Genomic DNA, 19566 nt, shown 5'->3' on the forward strand with positions numbered 1-19566 from the left:
TCCAAATCACCAAACTAGGTAGGTATGTTTAATTAATGATCTGTTTTAGCTGTTTTGGAATGCTGCCATTCTCTTTGTTGTTAGCATTTTCCTACTGTCTCAAATACACTAAGTTATTGCAATCTAAAGCTTCACTCAGAAATATTCATCATTTAAATACATTAAAAACTTAAAATGTATCTTCTTCCAAATATTCTGCATTAGGTATTCCAGAATGACACCAATTATCAAGCATTATCATAACTCATTTACTTTTCAGCAGATGCTTAATTAAGACTTCTATGAGTTCTTCTGAAAGTTAACCCAGCAGAAGCCAATGTTCTCTTGGGTTGGTCACATGATGTTATGAACTAGAATCCCTTTGAGCAAGACAGATATCAGTATTTCAAAGTTCTAATTAAAAGAGACGGGAAGAAGAGAGAATTTTCATACCTGCAATAATCTTATATACCCAGGAGTGATCCACCGCAGACGAATAACCATTTTACCAGAGTTTTTGTGGAGTTTCAGTTCCTAAAATTTTAGAACACAGTGTTACTAAACTCTGGGGGTTTCTTTACAAGACGACATCTTAATGAAATAAAAGATTAAATCAAATTTCGTTTGTTATAATGCCAAAGCACTTTGAGAAGCAATATTAGAAGAATGAGTACATTTTTCCTGACCTGGTGCAGTTCTTTCCATAAGCCCTTTACATGACAGTGTCCTACTAGTATATAAAGCCCAAGTCAATTGCATAAGCTGTCACATGTGATCCATCTGTAAAGCTTAGGTGTTGGCAGAAGGCCTTAACTATCATGCCTGGGGCTAGGTATGTCTGCAATATTGGAAAACTCTTTAGATATGTCCGAAGCTCATTAGGAAAAGAAAGGAACAGTTGCCCTGCTTTAGAACAAAAGGCCCTAAGCCTGTGTAATACATAGTATTTGAGATAAAGAAGGAGGTCATTGAAGCATTGTGCAGTGACAGAGCAAATTGGAGTCTACTGATTTAATATCTTACGTACATATATTTGCATCTGAATGCCAATTTACTATGTAGTCAGTTTAATTGAGCCATGATCCAACTTAAAAGGATGTACTATATTAGGGTTATATAAATTTGAGTAGACACTGAGAAGTAGGCTGTTTCTTTTCTATGTGTAGTCTATTATGTTCTGTATGCATCACAGGTATGGTCCCTTTTTCTACTGCTACATCCTTAACTCATGGAATTGGGTCCCCATCACTTGGCTGAACATTTTCAATTAATTTTAAAAGACAAATGCAAATTAATAATAATAATACAAATACATTTTCTCTTAACTGTGGATGCCATCTACCGTAGTGACTTTGGTCCCAATGCTGCCCTTCTTACGCATGGGGTAAGGTGTTACTCTGTGTGAGTAAGGGTGGCAGAATCTGGTCTTTTATTATTCATTTCCCTTTCTGTAAATAGAAATATTCAGGGCTAGACTGTGGTAAATATGGGGAAGATCCCTTACATTAATTTGTGCCCCCATGAATAAGGGCAAGGCAGAATTTACTCCCAAATATTTTTATATTCATTTATAATCCTCAGCTGTCACAAATCAGCATAGCTCCAGTGAACACAATGAAGCTACACAAATTTACACCAACTAAGGATGTGAAATACTCCATGGAACTAGGCTGATTTACAACAGCTGAGGATCTCTCTATCTTAGCAAAATCTGTCCTTGAATATTGAAATCTTATGCTTAGTGAAGAAATATTCATCACTTAAATACAGCAAAAAGATGAAATGCATCTCCTTCCAACTATTCTGCATTAGGTATTCCAGCATGACACCAATTATCAAGAATTATCATGATTCATTTACTTTTCAGCAGATGCTTAATTAAGGGCATATCTAAACAGAGGAGCAATGTGCACTAAGGAGTGTGATTTCTAAAGTGCACTAATGTGTTGCACACTAATTGGTCCGTGTAGGCTCTGCTGGTGCACACTGGACGTTCCCCGGTGCACTTTAAGGCAGTACTGATTGAAACAGTATAAAGCCCAAGTCAATTGCATAAGCAATTGAGGGAACCTTTAGTTCACACCAGAAGACAGCTAGAGTGCAATATCTCAGTGTGCGTGAGGATGGCACAGTCATCAGCATACTGAAGATCAGTAATGGATGCCCTGAGGACTTCAGACTTTGAGCGGAGACGTAGAAGATTAAAAAGCTGCCTATCCATTCTGTATTGAATGTCAACTCCATTGGGGAGGTGATTTTTAACAAGGACAAAAATGACTGCTTAAAAATGGAGAACAGTGTTGGGGCAATAACGCATCCTTGCTTAATCCAAGTTTTGATGATGAAAGGGTCCGTCTCCGGGCCATCACAGAAAACAGTGGCAGTCATCTGATCATGAAAAAGCCTTAGGACCTTAATATATTTTAGAGGGCAGCCAAATCTGGCCAGCACCTTCCACTGGGCTTCACGATTGATGGAGTTTGTCAAATCAATGAAGGCCATATACAGATCTTGATTTTGCTCCCAAGACTTTTCCTGGATTTGGCAGTTATCCTGCGGGATGGTCTAAAACCGCACTGAGATTCCAGCAATATTTCCTCAGCAAAGGGAAGTAATTGGTTTAAGAGGATACAGGCCACACTGGGTTTTTTTGCACAAGCTTACCAAAGCCTAGGATCCTCACTCAATATTGAGAAGACTAAAGTGCTCCATCAGCCTGCCTCAGGCTTTGCACATGACCCGACCACAAATCACCATCCAGTGGCCCACTTCCAGGGGCGGCTCCAGGCACCAGCACAGCAAGCGGTGGCGGGTATGCCGAAAGCGCGGGTCCGGCAGACCTCCCGCAGGCATGCCGCCGAATCTGCATTACCAGCGGACCGCCCGCAGGCATGCTGCTGAAGGCTGCCTGACTGCCGTGCTTGGGGCGGCAAAATACATAGAGCCGCCCCTGCCCATTTCAAGGAGAAGCACCTTGCCCTCGAAGCTGAAAAGAGAGAGAGAAGGAAAGAAAAAGAGAGAACTTTCTCTCAGCAGGCAGCTGACCCACCAAGAAATCTCTGTATCTACTCTGGGCGGATCTGTAGTTCCAGGATCAGACTCCTGAGTCATCTCAGGATCCATATGTAAATCTGTGGTAGAGATCATCCTCAAATCGAGGGACTGCCGATGATGATGATGAATGTGCAACACACTAGTGTGCTTCAGAAAGTAAACCCCTGTAGTGCACATTGCTGCTCTGTGTAGACAAGCCCCCAGACTTCTATAAAGGAGGATCACTAGCTGATGATATGGCCCACAAAACACATTGACAACAATTTTACACCAGTTTAACTTCATTGACTTCCGTGGAGTTACTTTTGATTTATAAAAATGTAACTGAGGACAGAATCAGATCCAGGGTGTCTGCTATATTCCTTACAGCTGGGAGACTGGGAGCCCACAGTATTCCTAGCCCCACGGTAAGAGCATGATCTTAGATAAGCCTAATATTTAGGCACCTTGAAAATCACTGGGATTCACAAAGTTTGTGTTAGGCACCTATAGAATGAATGAGAAGCAACAGGCACCTACGAATGGGATACACAAAAGCTAGCAGGCTAGACGATGCTTCTCCTAAGCTAGTCAATGGGAGATGCCAAAGCTAAGAGGTGGGTGCTCAGCCCCACCCCTCTCATGGAGATAGGCCTGTCTCTCCTCATTCACTGTGGCTAAATAATTAAGACAAAAGTTATTGGAGCAGGGTGACTGGATTCTGGGGCTCCCACATCCCAGGTGAGTGCCGAGTCATTCTCATGATCTCTGTTTGGCCCAATGATTCTTTCATTATTTATCCACAGTGGAGCAGCCTCCCCTGCAACAAACCAGAGTATCCTAGAGCCCAGTGGTTAGGGCAAGCCCCTACGAGGGGGCACATCATCTCTGGTCAAATCCCTTCTCCTTCTCAGGTGGAGAGGACACCTGAAGCAGGGGTTTCCCACATCCCAGGAAACACCCTAACCAATGGGCTAGAAATTATGAGGAAGGGCCTCCCCCTCCCCAGTTTCTTGCAAAACAGCATAGGCACCCAATGCCAAGAGAGGGTTTGCAGCTAAGAATCCCAGCCAGAGGGAGACATAAGAAGAACATAAGAACGGCCGTACTGGGTCAGATCAAAGGTCCATCTAGCCCAGTATCCTGTCTACCGACAGTGGCCAATGCCAGGTGCCCCAGAGGGAGTGAACCTAACAGGTAATGATCAAGTGATCTCTCTCCTGCCATCCATCTCCACCCTCTGACAAACAGAGTATAGGGACACCATTCCTTACCCATCCTGGCTAACAGCCATTAATGGACTTAACCTTCATGAATTTATCCAGTTCTCTTTTAAATGCTGTTATAGTCCTAGCCTTTACAACCTCCTCAGGTAAGGAGTTCCACAAGTTGACTGTGCGCTGTGTGAAGAACTTCCTTTTATTTGTTTTAAACCTGCTGCCTATTAATTTCATTTGGTGACCCCTAGTTCTTGTACCAGTTCTTCCCTGCAGCCCACGCTTAGGCTCTTTGAACTCTCTAAGGGGTGGGACTTAGTACACACCCCTTGCCGTGGCATCCCCCATTGGCTAGCTTTGGCAAGGAGACACCTAACATGCTGGCTTATGTGAATCTCATTCTTAGGCACCTATCTCTCCCCATTTATTGTACAGGGAGTCTAGGCTAATTCAGGCTTTGTGAATCCCAGTGACTTTCTGGGCACCTAAAAGCTGGGCACTGTGATGCCTGGCAATCACAACGCCTAAGTTCCTTTGTGAATACAGCCCCATGAGACTCATTTTACCCATATATATTACTGGAAAACATTCAGGGCCTGATCCAAGGGCACTGAAGTGAATGGAAAGACTCCCGTTGATGTCAGTGGACTTTGGATCAGGCCGGTCTTCCCATTATAAGTGGAAAAACCAACTGAAATGGAATGCATCTCTAAAGTCACTGAACACACGGAGATGTACTATAAAAACAGCAAGGGCAACCTCCTTTCTTATTATTAGTAATTGGTTCTGGCAGCATACAATGTGCTAGCTGCTGTACAAACACAAAAGAAGCCATGATCCCTGCACAAAAAAGCTTGCACACTAAATCATCAGACAGAAGAACTGCATCCCTTTGGAAGTAAACAGAATTTTTCTTTGGAGTCCAGTCTTGCTCCCATTCAAATCAATGTGGATTTTCCCATTGACTTCAGCTGGAGCAGTATCAGGTCTCAAATGGATGGGTCTGAGTAGATACACATATAGATGTGGATGCACGCACATACTTGGAGAACTAGAGCTTAAGAGCTGTGCTAGAGGAATTACAGTACCTGCACAAATTTCATTACTGATAACAGGATTTTGTGTGCAACTCCTTATATTCCACTTTGAAAATGTAACTTTTTTGTGGTGTTGACATAGATGATCAGAAAACAGCTGATTGTGCTACTGCATTCAGAAATGGTGAATTTTTAAATCACTCTGTGCAAGCTCTATAATACTTGGATTCAAAAAGAAAAGGAAAGGAAATCGGTATTTCCTGAGTACTTCAGCTCTCCTTAAAAATAGCTTCTTGGACAACAGTGACAGTTAAATTGTAGAAATGTATTTACACATAGGGCATTACCACAGTCTATATTATAGTGAAAATATTCCTTACATTGTGAGAGCTCTGCAAATGGCTTCTTTTGACAAAATCTACTTTTGGAACATGTCAAATCTAGATTAACAGCACACATTTTCAAAATTATTACTTGTATAAAAACAGAGATTAACCAAAAGTGCTAGTAATCTATTAGGTAAATACATTTTTTCAAAAAGCAGAAATATGTATTTATATGTCAGATTTACATAACTCCAGAAGGGCCAGCATTGTACAACAGCAGCTGCACAATTTCCCAATATATTTGTCTTTTTTCCTTAAAATAAAAACCAGACTGAAATTCATGTGAAAAAACACATTTAAGCATGATAAATTCTGCTCCCATGTATGTAATTTAGAGCAGAATTTGACCCAATAATTTTGAGGCAGTTACATAATCTGAAAGTGAGGAAATTCAAAATTCAGACAGTAGTTCTATATTTAAATTTGCTTTGCTGGGCGTCTGTACTCTAGCATGTATTTCATACACCATTCCTCCATAGCTGTAGCCAGGGCTACATCCCCCCCATCCAGCTAACCCTGCCCCCCGCGGCAGCTAACCACGCCCCCCCGTCCCAGAGGAGCCCCCCCAGTGGCAGCTAAACCCGCCCGCCGCAGCAGCTAAACCAGCCCGCAACCCCCGCAACCCTGGGAGCCCCCCCCCCGCAGCAGCTACCTCCCCTCTGCAACTAACCCCACCCGGGGAGCCCTCCTCCACGGCAGCTAACCCCCTCCCCCCCCGCGGCGGCTAACCCTGCCTGGGGAGCCCCCCACCCCGCAGAAGCTAACCCTGCCCAGGGAGCTCCGCCCCGCCTCCTCCACTGAGCACGCCAGCGCCACTCTAATTCTCCTCCCCTCCCAGGCTTGCGGTGCTGATTGGAGGAGAATTAGAGCGGGGGCTGTGTGCTCAGCGGAGGAGGCAGAGTGGAGGTGATCTGGGGCGGGGAGTGGTTCCCCGGTGCGCCCCTGCCTGTTACTGTGGGCGGCCCTCCCCGTGCCCCCCCGACCCCGCCCCAGCTCTCCTCCACTCCAGCTCCTCGCCTGAGTGGGCTTTTAGGTGCCCTCAACCACTAGGCGCCCGCCTAGTTCGCCTAGTGGTTGCACCGGCCCTGGCTGTAGCATCTATACACAATGGGATAGATTCATCCCTAACTTTATTGAAGTCAATGGAGTTACAGCAGGGATGAATTTGAGCCAGTGTTCCTCATGAACCACGACTACTTTACATGCATAACCATTTTCAAGCACCAAACCTAAATCTGCAAGATATTTAATATGTATTGTAAGAAACAGCACACCTAACTTCCTCACTGGGATGGACAGTGTGCACATACAAAGTTTGCAGGTGTGAGTTTAAAAGGCAGTTTGAATATTTTGCAAGACAAGATGATGACAGAGTGGTTGCCTTATCTCCAAACTTCCTTTGGGATACCATGGATATTTAAAATCATTATTGATTATAGTTGGGATTTTCAAAGGAGCCTAAGCCAGTTAAGTGACCAACTTCCAGTGAATGCCAATGGGATTTTGGGCACCTAACTCCCTTAGGCTCCTCTGAAAATCCTAGCCTATGTGAACACAGGATCCTACCTACTGGAGTAGCCAGAAATGGTGCAGAGATAACAATGTGACTTCCCCAAAATGCCCCTGGGGGAAAGACCAGAGAGTTGGTGCTGGAACAGAGACTTCACAAGCAGCAGACCTCCTGGGGAAAAACTGGGGGCCCTAACTTCAGAACAGAGTCTGGATCATCTGATCGATCCAAACATGGCTTCACCATTTGGTGTAGGTACCATTTTCTAACAGGTACCAAGTGTATCTAGTTGCAAACATTGTGATTTTTTCCCATCACAGTACTGGACTGATCCCTGTGGGATCCCACTGGACACACCCTCCCTGTTTAACAGCAAACCATTGATAACGATTCTTTTAGTACATTCTCTCAACCTGTTTTGCACCCACCTTATAGTAATTTCATCTGGACCACATTTCTCTAGCTTGCTTATGAGAATATCATGTGGGAATGTGTCAAAAGCATTACTAACATCAAGATATATCATGTATACTGCTTCCTCCCATCCACTAGGTCAGTAACCCTGTTGAAGAAGAAAATGAGGTTGATGTGGCATGATTTGTCCTTGACAAATCCATGATGGCTATTCCTTATAACTGCTTACAAATGGATTGTTTAATAATAATAAATATTCTCTAAGCCATTCTTTCCTTATTTTGGCTTGCATACCTTTCCTCTTGTTGTTAATATGAGCACCCTCAACTTTTTTAGTGAAGACCGGAGCAAAATAGGCATTAAACACCTCAGCCTTCTTGACGTAATCAGTTATTAGGTCTCCTTATCTGCTAAAATAGTGGACCTATACTTTCCTTTGTTTTTCTCTTGCTCCTAATGTATTTAAAGAATTTCTTCTTCCCTTTTATGTCCCTGTCTAGGTGTAACTCATTTTGTACTGTAGGCTTTCTAATTTTTTGCCTACAGGCTTGTGCTATATTTTTGTACTCCTTACTGTCTCTGCTCATAGTTCTAAGCCTCTTTTTGGCCAACATTCTACCCAAAAAGCTGTCTCTTAGTTTTCTCAGAATCAGGGCTTCCTTGTTGCCGTCTCTGGGTGCTTCTGTAGTGTTTCTGGCACTTCTCTCTCACACGCAGCTCCCTCAAATACCCAACTCCCTGTGTTTGCAGTAAGATTCCAGGGAAAAACCCCTCAGACCTCATGGCTCAACTTCTACTCCAGTCTTGCATGCCATCTGTGTTTTGGACAGTGGCTCCTACTGGCAGCTATCTAGTCCATAAAGAAGCTTAATTGCTTTTCACATTTATCCTGAATGAAGGGCAACTTTTATGCCTGCTAGCTCCAAGGTTTCATGCAACCTCCAGCATAACAATATTTTAAGAAAAGTTCATCATCTTTAAGATTTTTTCTTCAAAAATAACTTGACTTAGCACTTACTGTACATTGTTTACATGGTTTATGGTACTTTATTATATTATATACTATATTATATATCATTATTTCAGATCAAAATGTCATGAGTGTTTGGATAAAAATGATTTCTTGTGCTAGGAATGCAAAAATGAGAGTACTGGAAGCCTTTGGCGCCACCTCCCTCTAGCTTGCAGCAGTTTGCCCATCCCTTTTTCCTCTGTGTTTTGTTTCTTAAACAAGCCTCCTTCTAAGCCTTCTTTGGACATGAGGAAGGACAAGGACACCAACACCATCCTCTAGAGAAAGAATTCAAATTGGCAGCGTGAAGGAATTAAAATAAAGAGAATATAAACTAGTACTCATTCATTTCAATGGACGCCTTCACTAGAGTTTTGGCCACCATGCGGTTTTATGTGAGAATATTAATTAGTTGCAGTCTCTAATTCACTCACATATTTCAAGAAGGCAATCCTTGGGTAGGAAAACTGGCACTGATGGCTTCTCCTGTGCTCCTGGATTAAAGGGGGCCTTCACCTCCATATATCTGAGTTAAAAACAGCAATGATCTCTCTTCTCTTTCTTCCTGGCCACTGCATCGGCAGATTCCTTCACTAAATCCTAGATTCCCTAGAGCCATGGGTTTGAAGTTCAGCAACAGAGGCTCAGTGCATCAGCCTTCTTTTTTAAAGTGAGCCTGATTCTCACCTCACTTTGCACTGACATACAATCAATGTATCCTCATTGACTTCAGTGGTGTTATCCCTGATTTACACCAAACACTGAAAGCAGACTCAGGTCCAGTATTTTTAGCAGGATGTTCCTATAAACTTGACACAGTTTTCACTCTATAGCAAGACACCAGTGAGAAAATATGACACTTAAAAACAAACAATAAGATGTGATTAGACAACCTGAAATTATTAAATGTTTGTACGAGAAGCTTCAGCATAAACCCAGAAAAGGGCAAAGCAGATGTATATACATGAGAGGCAGTCTTAAACACTAACAGCTATCAATTATATCAGTTAAGATATTCAACAAAACATGTAAATACTTTTCAAACTTTGCTGAAAGTCATCATTGTTTATTGTTCCATTTCTTACAGCAGATATTTTTGCATGCCCTTCAAAGCAGATAAACTGAGATCCATGATTTCAGGTTGGATTGAAAAATCTGAGGTCTTGTCTGCTCTCTGTGTACAAGAAAGGCTGAACTGAAAAATCTGAGGTCCCATCTGCTCTCTGAGTACAAGAAAGGTCTTCTGGCACTATCTCAAAGACTGGGATGCAGCCAAGCTGTCTTTGGTCAAACTTACTCCTTCTGCATTGCTGTGCGGCATCAGGTCCACATGGTGACTGCCAAGTAGCTGTATTTTGGTGCTGTATGTAGATAGTTTTAGGGATTAAGTTCAAAGCTACAAATGCAAGTTATTGTCACCATGGGAAGTGGTTCCGGTGGGGGATGGCCCAAGGGACCTGAATTTAATGATGACTGCCATTCTGACCCTTCTGATATTTCTCACTGCAAGACACAAGTATACGCATAGTATACAGAGTTTAGATGTATACTATGCATATACTTCTGTCTTGCACTGAAAATATATATAAATATATATATAAAAAATCCTATTTGACTGATCTTATTTTAGCAAAAATATCAATTTTTTTAGGTCTGATAATGACACCTTGCCTGTCACTCTTTCACTTTGTATAATGTGACTGCTACTTTAAAAATAAAGTATCAAGTTAACAGGAGTCTTCCCTAAGGAAAGCCTGTATAAAAACAGCAAAGATCTTCAGCAGTTGGCCCATTATTAGCAGAGCTTTAAATTTCATGCATTTTAAGGATCATATGACAGGAGGTGGGTTTTTTTTTCCAATGCTACTTTTATTTAGTGACTGGGATGGATTCTGCAGTTATGTGACAGTACAAAAGTGTTCCAGCAAAAATCAGTGTTTGTCTTCTTAGCATAGCACAGCACTTTGGCAATAAAGTAGTTCAACCTTACTACACTTTACATTGTAATGTTGCCTTACAGTACAACATTCTACTGAGATACTCTAGCTGCAGCCATAAATGCCACTCCAGAAAACCTGGCTCTGACTATGTCATTTACCTTCTGTTAACTTCACTGCTTTCAGAGAAACAAGGTGGGTGAGGTAATATCTTTTATTGGGCCAACTTCTGTTGGTGAGAGAGACAAGCTTCACTGCTCTTGAAACTCTCAAGGGACCTGTTGCACTGCTGCAGAAAACATATGATGATTTTCTCAATTTTTTATCTGCTTCCAATGTTCAGACAGTGCAGGGTCTGGAAAAATGGGTCATTCATAGACAGAGCTGGTTGAAAAATTTTCAAGAAACCTTTTTCTATTAAAAATGCTGTTTTGTCAAAATCTAAATATTTCACGGAAATGTACTGGGTTTGACAAAAATTTCTCAGGTCAAAATGAGAGCCAGAGAGAGACCTCCCAACAGCCAATAACCTGGTGGTTAGGGCACTTACCTGTAGGAGACCGAGGTACAAGTCCTTGCTTCAAATCAGACAGAACAGGGACTTGAACCTGGTCTCCCACTTCCCAGACAAGTGCCCTAATCAGCAGCTATTGACTATTCTGGCTTAGGTCTTGCTCAGGGTTTTTTTTTTTTTTTTAAACACAAAAGAAAAAAATCAAAAGGTCTCATTTTCTTTCCTTTTTTGAAACCTCCAAATTGTTCACAAAGTGGAATTGCTGTTTTCTGGCCAGCCCAATTCTTAGCCCTACTTTGGGATAGAGGGCTGCCAGCAGTAATGCGGCTTCAACTCCATTCACTGCTACGATGCAATCGTACAAATAAGAATCTTGTTCGGTGCTCACTAAAGATCTAAGGTGGTGGATTTTTTTTATTCAGCTCCTCTTGTGATGATAGGCCTTTGTGAAGATGCGGGACTATATGCCTTTAAGATGAACTGACCCCTAATGCAGAGGGCCGACACAAGGTCTAAACACCACATAAATTCTATTTTTAAGGCTTTACCAAGTGGTATATAATTCACTTCGCTCAATGCTGAAATGTTTCAGGTGGAACACAGTGGCTGTTTTAAGAGCACACAGCAGGTTGATGAAGTAGAATAGCCATCATTTAGCTGTAATTCCACAGCACAGGTTTACACCAGAAATACATAATTCCAGTCATTCTTAGAACCTACATGTCACTTTTCCCCGCAAACCAAACATTCAGATTTTTATCAAACCAACACCGATTGTGTGGGTTAATGTATTCTATGTGGGTTTTTTTTAGAAGTTGTGAGTCATGAATCCTAGTTTTTTTTTTTTTAACCTAGTAATACATTTTTAGATGTCACCTCCAAAATATCTGATCAGCAAAGCTGTAGAAACCTCTTTCTTTAATATTTTTTTGGGGGGGTGGGCAGGGCTGGACAATATTTTGTATGTGACTTAGGTCAAAATTAATCAATGGATTAATATTAAAGTGGAAAATATTGACATGTTTAATTATTACAGCTTCAGAAAAGTGTACTGGAACAAGGAGCAAAAACCCTAAATTACCCTCTATATAAATAATCTTCTAAGAAAGTTATTTGTTTAAATTCAGCAATAATTGATAAGGAGATTTTCAGAATCCACAAATACTTCCTAATTTAGAAATTGTACATGCTTGTATCTACCCTGGGAAACATTCATGGGCCTGAATCACCACTGTGCTACTCCAGTTTTATGCCAATTTAACTCCATTGTAATACATTAGTGAATCGCGCCAATAATAAATATAAAATGTCAGAGAATTCGCTTGCTGTCTCTAAACTACAGAAAGTGCATTCCAACAACATACCACGAGATAAATTACTGTAGCCTTCTTAGTGTGATAGAAAATGATTCAAAGCTTTAAATTAAATTAAAGAGTTTTGGTGAGGAATTTGCCAGCTGAATTTCTATTCTTGCACCCTTTTGGACACATTCACTGTTGTTTCTGTTCTCTTGTAATTGCCTTACATTGTAGATTATGTATGGTTCTTATCTTTTCCTATCTGTGTTCTTATTTAAATGTCCTAATCCCTTAACAAGACATCTATTATTTTTGGAATGGCATTGTGCCAGCACAGTTGTTGGCTATTTAACTTGATTAGATAGGTATTCTTAGGTATAATCTCAAGTAAAGGTACATTAATTATGCTGTACACACTATCACTGGAAGATTCTCACATTAACTTAAACACAGGGTAAAAGAACCTATCAGGTAACTAAATCATAGAAAATATTTTAATTAAAAAGTGAAACATTTGTACAACGTTTATTTTTTGATTAGGCGGCCTTTATTCTGATTCACTGCTGAGGCTTCCTGACTGTGAGGTGAGGTGAGGTGGAAATTATATTAAGAATTTAAATACCTTAGTGGAGTGAAAGTGTAACACAAGAGGAGGAACAGTGAAAATCTACACTTCTGACAGCCGTAGGATGTGGGGATTTGGGATTTCTCCTAAGATTTTGCTGTATTCTCCAGAATAAAGGCCTAAAAAAAGTTTCTAGCCCTTTTGATTGTAGAGATGCCATTTTGTTCTATCATTTTGCCATGTCAAATGACTTCAGACATGGCTAAAAACCATCATGGGGACCCATTTTCATTTTTCTTGTGTGCAAGAATGACAACCAGACTAAGCACAAATGTGACAGTGGTAAATGCAGTCCTTGTGACCTTCACTCACATTCACTTTCCTCCGCTCCCACTTTCTCCCCTAAACTCAACCACTCTCTCCTCTCTTTATCCCTCTACTTTCACTCTTCATTCATGATTTCCCCTTTAGTCACCCCTTATTTAGGACTTGTTCGCAAGGTGGAAAAAGCCCAAAATAGTTGGTGTGGAACAGCTAGTGCTGAATAACCCAAACAGCAAAAAAGCACTGTAAATATATGTTTGCACTGGAGGTGTAAATTCCAATTTGCAAAGATACAACATGCTAAAAATAGAAATGTAGCCACGGTGGCATTAGCTGTGGGAGGGGCTAGCCACCGGAGTACGTAGCTATGGTCTCGGATCTTCACTAACTCCCAAGCATAGGCGCTGCTTGGTGAGTTTCATGCAGAGTGGAAACCTAAAATTGTGATCTAGACTCCCCTCCACCTCAATGCTTTAAGACTGCACTGCAGGGATACTGTATGGGGCCTGCACTGCACAGTCTCTTCCTTCAGAGAATTTCACACTCGCATTCCTTTTAAAAGACTGTTAACTTTGCAGTCTAATCACAATAATTTCAATGTCAATCAAGGTACCTGCTTCACTGTTGACAGATGGACAATGCTTTTAGCCAAGCATGGTTTCAACTGCATGTTTCAATTTTGCATTTCACATATGGATTTTTATTTTTGTTGCAGTGCAGTAACTATAAAAACCGACTGGGCACTGATGCTTTCTGATGATTTGATCAACCAGTTCAGCTCAAGCCAGCTCTGAAATCCAGTCAGACCCGAGAAGCATGAGTTTCTTCCCATCTGAGCCAAAGATAGACATTAAGCCACTGTGTGATTCATGATATTGTTCCTTGGCTCATGCAGCTTCATGGAGTCAAGATGAAGCCATGGGCCAAGATGGGAGGAAAAGTGCTGAAATGACTGTTGGCCGAAAGTTGCCCTTCATTAACCTGCTAGCAGTTCAGTTTTTACAAAAGTTTCATTCCTTACACTTTCCATGATGCAGTGTACAGATCAATTTATTTCTAACATCATCTGCAGTACTAAAAGCCTTTATCCTACAGAGGTAATTCAGTTGCTGAGCTGAAAGTAAGTGCACATTTTCAGGAAGCTATTGAAACTTCCCTGAGTTTGTTTGGCACCATACAAGATGAAGCACCATACCCAGACAAAGGTTAACCCAACCGAGAGTGGCAGCAATACAGACCCACCGGGCCACTAATCTGAATGTGGTACTGTGAAACAGGTGCATAGGCCACCTTACCACACTGTTGCTAATTGTCATAGAAAAGCAAGGCACAGCAACAAACACAGAGGGCACTAGAAATGGAAGGTTCACTTGGTGCAGAATTAGGGTTAGTGTGGCCGCAATTCGATGGTACTGGCCTCCGGGAGCTATCCCACAGTGCCCTATTGTGTCCTCTCTGGACAGCAATCTGAACTCGGATGCACTGGCCAGGTAGACAGGAAAAGCCCCGCGAACATTTGAATTTTATTTCCTGTTTGCCCAGCGTGGAGAGCACAGGTGACCACAGATAGCTCATCAGCACAGGTAACCATGCAGGCCAATAATCGAAAAAGAGCACCAGCATGGACCGTACGGGAGGTACTGGATCTGATTGCTATATGGGGAGAGGATTCAGTGCTAGCAGAACTTTGTTCGAAAAGACGAAATGCCAAAACTTTTGAAAAAATCTCCAAGGGCATGATGGAGAGAGGCCACAATAGGGACTCAGATCAGTGCCGCGTGAAAGTCAAGGAGCTCAGACAAGCCTATCAAAAAACAAAGGAGGCAAACGGTCGCTCCGGGTCAGAGCCACAGACATGCCACTTTTACGCCGAGCTGCATGCAGTTCTAGGGGGGGCCGCCACCACTACCCCACCTCTGACCATGGATTCCAAGGCAGGGGTAATCTCATCAGCTACACCTGAGGATTCTGCGGACGGGGAAGAGGAGGAGGAGGAGGAGGAGGAGGAGGAGGATGAGTTTGCGGAGAGCATCCAGCACTCCGTTCTCCCCAACAGCCAGGATCTTTTTCTCAGTCTGACTGAAGTACCCTCCCAACCCAGTATCCAAGACCACGACCCCATGGAAGGGACCTCAGGTGAGTTTACCATTTAAAATATAAAACTTGTTTTAAAAGCAAGCGTTATTTAATGATTACTTTGCCCTGAGGACTTGGGATGCATTCGCGGCCAGTACAGCTACTGGAAAAGTCTGTTAACATGTCTGGGGATGGAGTGGAAATCCTCCAGGGACATCTCCATGAAGCTCTCCTGGAGGTACTCCAAAAGCCTTGCCACAAGGTTTCTGGGCAGTGCAGCCTTATTCCGTCCTCCATGGTAGGACACTTGACTGCGCCATGCTTGCAGCAAGTAATCTGGTATCATTGCATGACAAAGCCTGGCAGCGTATGGTCCCGGTGTTTGCTGGCATTCCGTTCTTTATCTCGCTGTGTAATCCTCAGGAGAGTGATATCGCTCATGGTAACCTGGTTGAAATACGGAAATTTAATTAAGGGGACAGAGATGGCCGTTCCTACTGGGCTGTTTGCCTGTGGCTGAAAAGAAATCCTTCCCTGCAATTAGCCAAGTGCGGGGGGAGGAGGGGGAATTGGCCCAGCGTTTGGCTAGCAGGGATCTTCCCTGATACCAGCCACGCGGTGGGGGGAGGGATAAAGTGAACATCCCAGAGAATTCATGGCGGGGTCGGGGGGTGTTAGTTTGGTTCCTGCAGGGATCTTCTCTGATACCAGCCACGTGGTGGGGGGAGGGATAAAGCGATCATCCAGAGAATTGGATGGGGGGGGTTAGTTTCTGCTGCTGAAGGTTAACAGGAAAACCGCAGCACTCAACAGGCTTTGCTTGGTATGTGGGAAAGGAGGGCACAGAAGCCGAAAGACAATGGCTTACCATGGCCGCATGCAAGCCGAATTCTGTTGCCCGGACCTGCGTCTGTGATCTCTAGCAGCAAAGCCACACGCACTCAATATTAAGAGGCAAAATGCGACCTTGCACAGAAATCACATGTGCTATGTAATGTGAATAGTGTTGGTCACCGTGAAAGAATATAAGCATTGTTCTGCAAAATGTATCTTTTTAAAAAATTCTCTCCTTTTTTCCCTCCCTCCAGCAGCTGCAAATTCTTCAAGCCTCCCTCCTCCGTCCCGAAGGCTATCTCAGATAAGGCGTCGGAAAAAGAAGACGCCAGACGAGATGTTCGCAGAAATCATGGAATCCACCCGCAGTGAAAGAGCTCATCTGAATGAGTGGAAGGACACGGTTTCAAAGTATAGGAAAGAAGCCAGTGAACGTGAGGACAGGAGGGACCAACGTGAGGACATGAGGGACCAATGTGAGGAGAGGAGAGACGCTCGAGATGAGAGGTGGTAGCAGGAAGATCAGAGAAGGCAGGATGCAACGCTGGGGCTGCTGCATGAGCAAACAGACATGCTCCGGCGTCTGGTGGAGCTTCAGGAACGGCAGCAGGATAACAGAGTGCCGCAACAGCCCCTGTATAACCTCCCACCCCCCCTCACCATGTTCCATAGCCTCCTCACCCAGACGTATAAGAATGCGGGGGTGGGGAGGCTCCGTACACCCTCCCATTCCACCCCAGTGGACAGCCCAAGCAAAAGACTGTCTTTTTTTAACCTTTTTTTTATGGCCTTTTCCTTCCCGCCGATCCTCCTCCCAAACCCCACCCGGGTTCTCTCCCTCTTTTTATAATCAATTAATAAAGAATAAATGATTTTTAAATGATAGTGACTTTATTTCCTTTCAAAGCAAGCTGGGGGAAGGGGGAGGGTGGGTTCCTTACAGAGAATGAGTCAATAAAGGGGGCAGGTTTTCATGAAGGAGAAACAAACAGAAATTTCACACTGTAGCTTGGCCAGTCATGAAACTGGTTTTCAAAGCTTCTCTGATGCACAGCACTTCCTGGTGTGCTCTTCTAATCACCCTGGTGTCTGGCTGCGCGTAATCAGCGGCCAGGCGATTTGCCTCAGCCTCCCAACCCGCCATAAAGGTCTCCCCCTTACTTTCACAGAGATTGTGGAGCACAAAGCAAGCAGAAATAACAATGGGGATATAGGTTTGGCTGAGGTCTGAGCGAGTCAGTAACGATCGCCAGCCACCTTTTAAACGGCCAAATGCACATTCCACCACCATTCTGCACTTGCTCGGCCTGTAGTTGAACAGCTCCTGACTCCTGTCCAGGCTGCCTGTGTATGGCTTCATGAGCCATGGCATTAAGGGGTAGGCTGGGTCCCCAAGAATAACTATTGGCATTTCAACATCCCCAACGGTTATTTTATGGTCCAGGAAGTAAGTCCCTTGCTGCAGCCGTTTAAACAGAGTAGTGTTCCTGAAGACGCGAGCATCATGAACCCTTCCCGGCCAGCCCACGTTGATGTTCGTGAAATGTCCCTTGTGATCCACAAGTGCTTGCAGCACCATTGAAAAGTACCCCTTGCGGTTTATGTAGTGGGTACCCTGGTGCTCCGGTGCCAAGATAGGGATATGGGTTCCATCTATTGCCCCACCAGAGTTAGGGAATCCCACTGCAGCAAAGCCATCCACTATGACCTGCACATTTCCCAGAGTCACTACCTTTCGTAGCAGCACCTGAGTGATTGCTTTGGCTACTTGCATCACAGCAGCCCCCACAGTAGATTTGCCCACTCCAAAATGATTCCCGACTGACCAGTAGCTGTCTGGCATTGCAAGCTTCCACAGGGCTATCGCCACTCGCTTCTCAACTGTGAGGGCTGCTCTCATCTTGGTATTCTGGTGTTTCAGGGCAGGGGACAGCAAGTCACAAAGTTCCATGAAAGTGCCCTTACGCATGCGAAAGTTTCGCAGCCACTGGGAATCGTCCCACACCTGCAACACTATGCGGTCCCACCAGTCTGTGCTTGTTTCCCGGGCCCAGAATCAGCGTTCCACGGATAGAACCTGCCCCATTAACAACATGATCTCCAAAGCACCGGGGCCCGTAGTTTGAGAGAATTCTGTGTCCATGTCCATGTCCTCATCACGCTTGTCGCTGCGCTGCCGTCGCCGCCGCCTCCTCGCCTCGTTTTTCTGGTCCTGGCTCAGCATAAACTGCACGAGAATGTGAGAGGTGTTTACAATGTTCATGACTGCTGTCTTGAGCTGAGCGGGCTCCATGCTTGCCGTGGTATGGAGTCTGCAGTGTTCACCCAGGAAAAAAGGCACAAAATGGTTGTCTGCCGTTGTTTTCATGGAGGGAGGGGTGAGGCTGTACCCAGAACCACCTGTAACAATGTTTTTTGCCCCATCAGGCACTGGGATCTCAACCCAGAATTCCAATGGGCGGGGGAGACTGCGGGAACTATGGGATAGCTACCCACAGTGCAACGCTCCGGAAATCGACGCTAGCCCCAGTACATGGACGCACACCGCCGAATAAATGTGCTTAGTGGGGCCGCATACATTCGACTTTATACAATCTGTTTACAAAATTTGAATTATATAAATTCGGATTAATCCCGTAGTGTAGACATACCCTAAGATGCCTTTCTCCAGCAGGCTTTTGGGTGGTCTGCTTGATCATGCACATTTTTCATTCAAAATGTTTCTCTCTCAGTTCTCCAAAAAGGAAGAATGACAAAGGTTGACTTGATTTGGGATTTTTTACAGCTTATAGCTTTTGTAGGCTTATAGGTTTTATAGTTTATTTTCCGATTAGCTCCAAGCAAAGAAAATGCTCTTGAAGAGTTTAAAAAGCCCTCCTCCCCAATGAGATGAGTCAGGGCCCTATCCCTTTCCATAGGATTTAAGTAAAAAGGCAATTTCTAGGGTAGCTAGGATACCTCTGATTAAAAAGAGGGTTAGAGGATTAACTTAGTTTGGCTTATGTGTACAAGCTAAGTAGCTAACCAGATTTGAAGACAGGAAGGAACCCTCCCAGGCCATACCGGCAGACTTTTTTTTTTTTAGCCTTCCAATGGAGGCCTGAGCCAAAGAGACGGTTAGAATCCCTCAGATCCCTTCGTGAGGATCAGCATTGGGGGAACTCATTCTTTCCTATCTTTACATGTGGGTCATTTACACAGAGACCACAATAGGCCAAATTCTAATGTAATTCTGTTATGTTATGTCAATGAGACTTTTGAGAGCAGCAGAAACTGGCTCATGGTCATCATTCACATCGAGTAGCTGTAAAAATCATGTCCCTCTGTTTCCTTTATTTTATTGTGTATGGTACGAAACATTTCAATTCTCCCTTCCCCCTTAAAACTAAACAAATCTAATTGTGGCCCTTACAGTAGGAAGGATGGGATA

The 19566-nt window shown here is 43.5% G+C and overlaps 1 protein-coding gene across 1 annotated transcript; it reads left to right on the forward strand.

Annotated features, from left to right (window-relative positions):
* Window positions 1-14694: 14694 nt before the first annotated feature.
* Window positions 14695-16741, forward strand: LOC135982212 (myb/SANT-like DNA-binding domain-containing protein 2). The gene is made up of 2 exons (XM_065587771.1): window positions 14695-15362; window positions 16391-16741. The coding sequence occupies exons 1-2, from the start codon at window positions 14816-14818 to the stop codon at window positions 16648-16650; spliced, it is 807 nt and encodes a 268-aa protein (XP_065443843.1). The 5' UTR covers window positions 14695-14815; the 3' UTR covers window positions 16651-16741.
* Window positions 16742-19566: the final 2825 nt, after the last annotated feature.

The sequence above is a fragment of the Chrysemys picta genome, chromosome 3, assembly GCF_011386835.1.
Source record: "Chrysemys picta bellii isolate R12L10 chromosome 3, ASM1138683v2, whole genome shotgun sequence".
Taxonomy (NCBI): Eukaryota; Metazoa; Chordata; order Testudines; family Emydidae; genus Chrysemys; species Chrysemys picta.

Excerpts from the sequence above, each read along its gene's own strand:
- LOC135982212 (XM_065587771.1), top strand. The coding sequence starts at position 14,816 with ATGCAGGCCAATAATCGAAAAAGAGCACCAGCATGGACCGTACGGGAG. Across the intron at positions 15,363-16,390 it reads CCCCATGGAAGGGACCTCAG|CAGCTGCAAATTCTTCAAGC; the intron begins GTGAGTTTACCA and ends CCCTCCCTCCAG.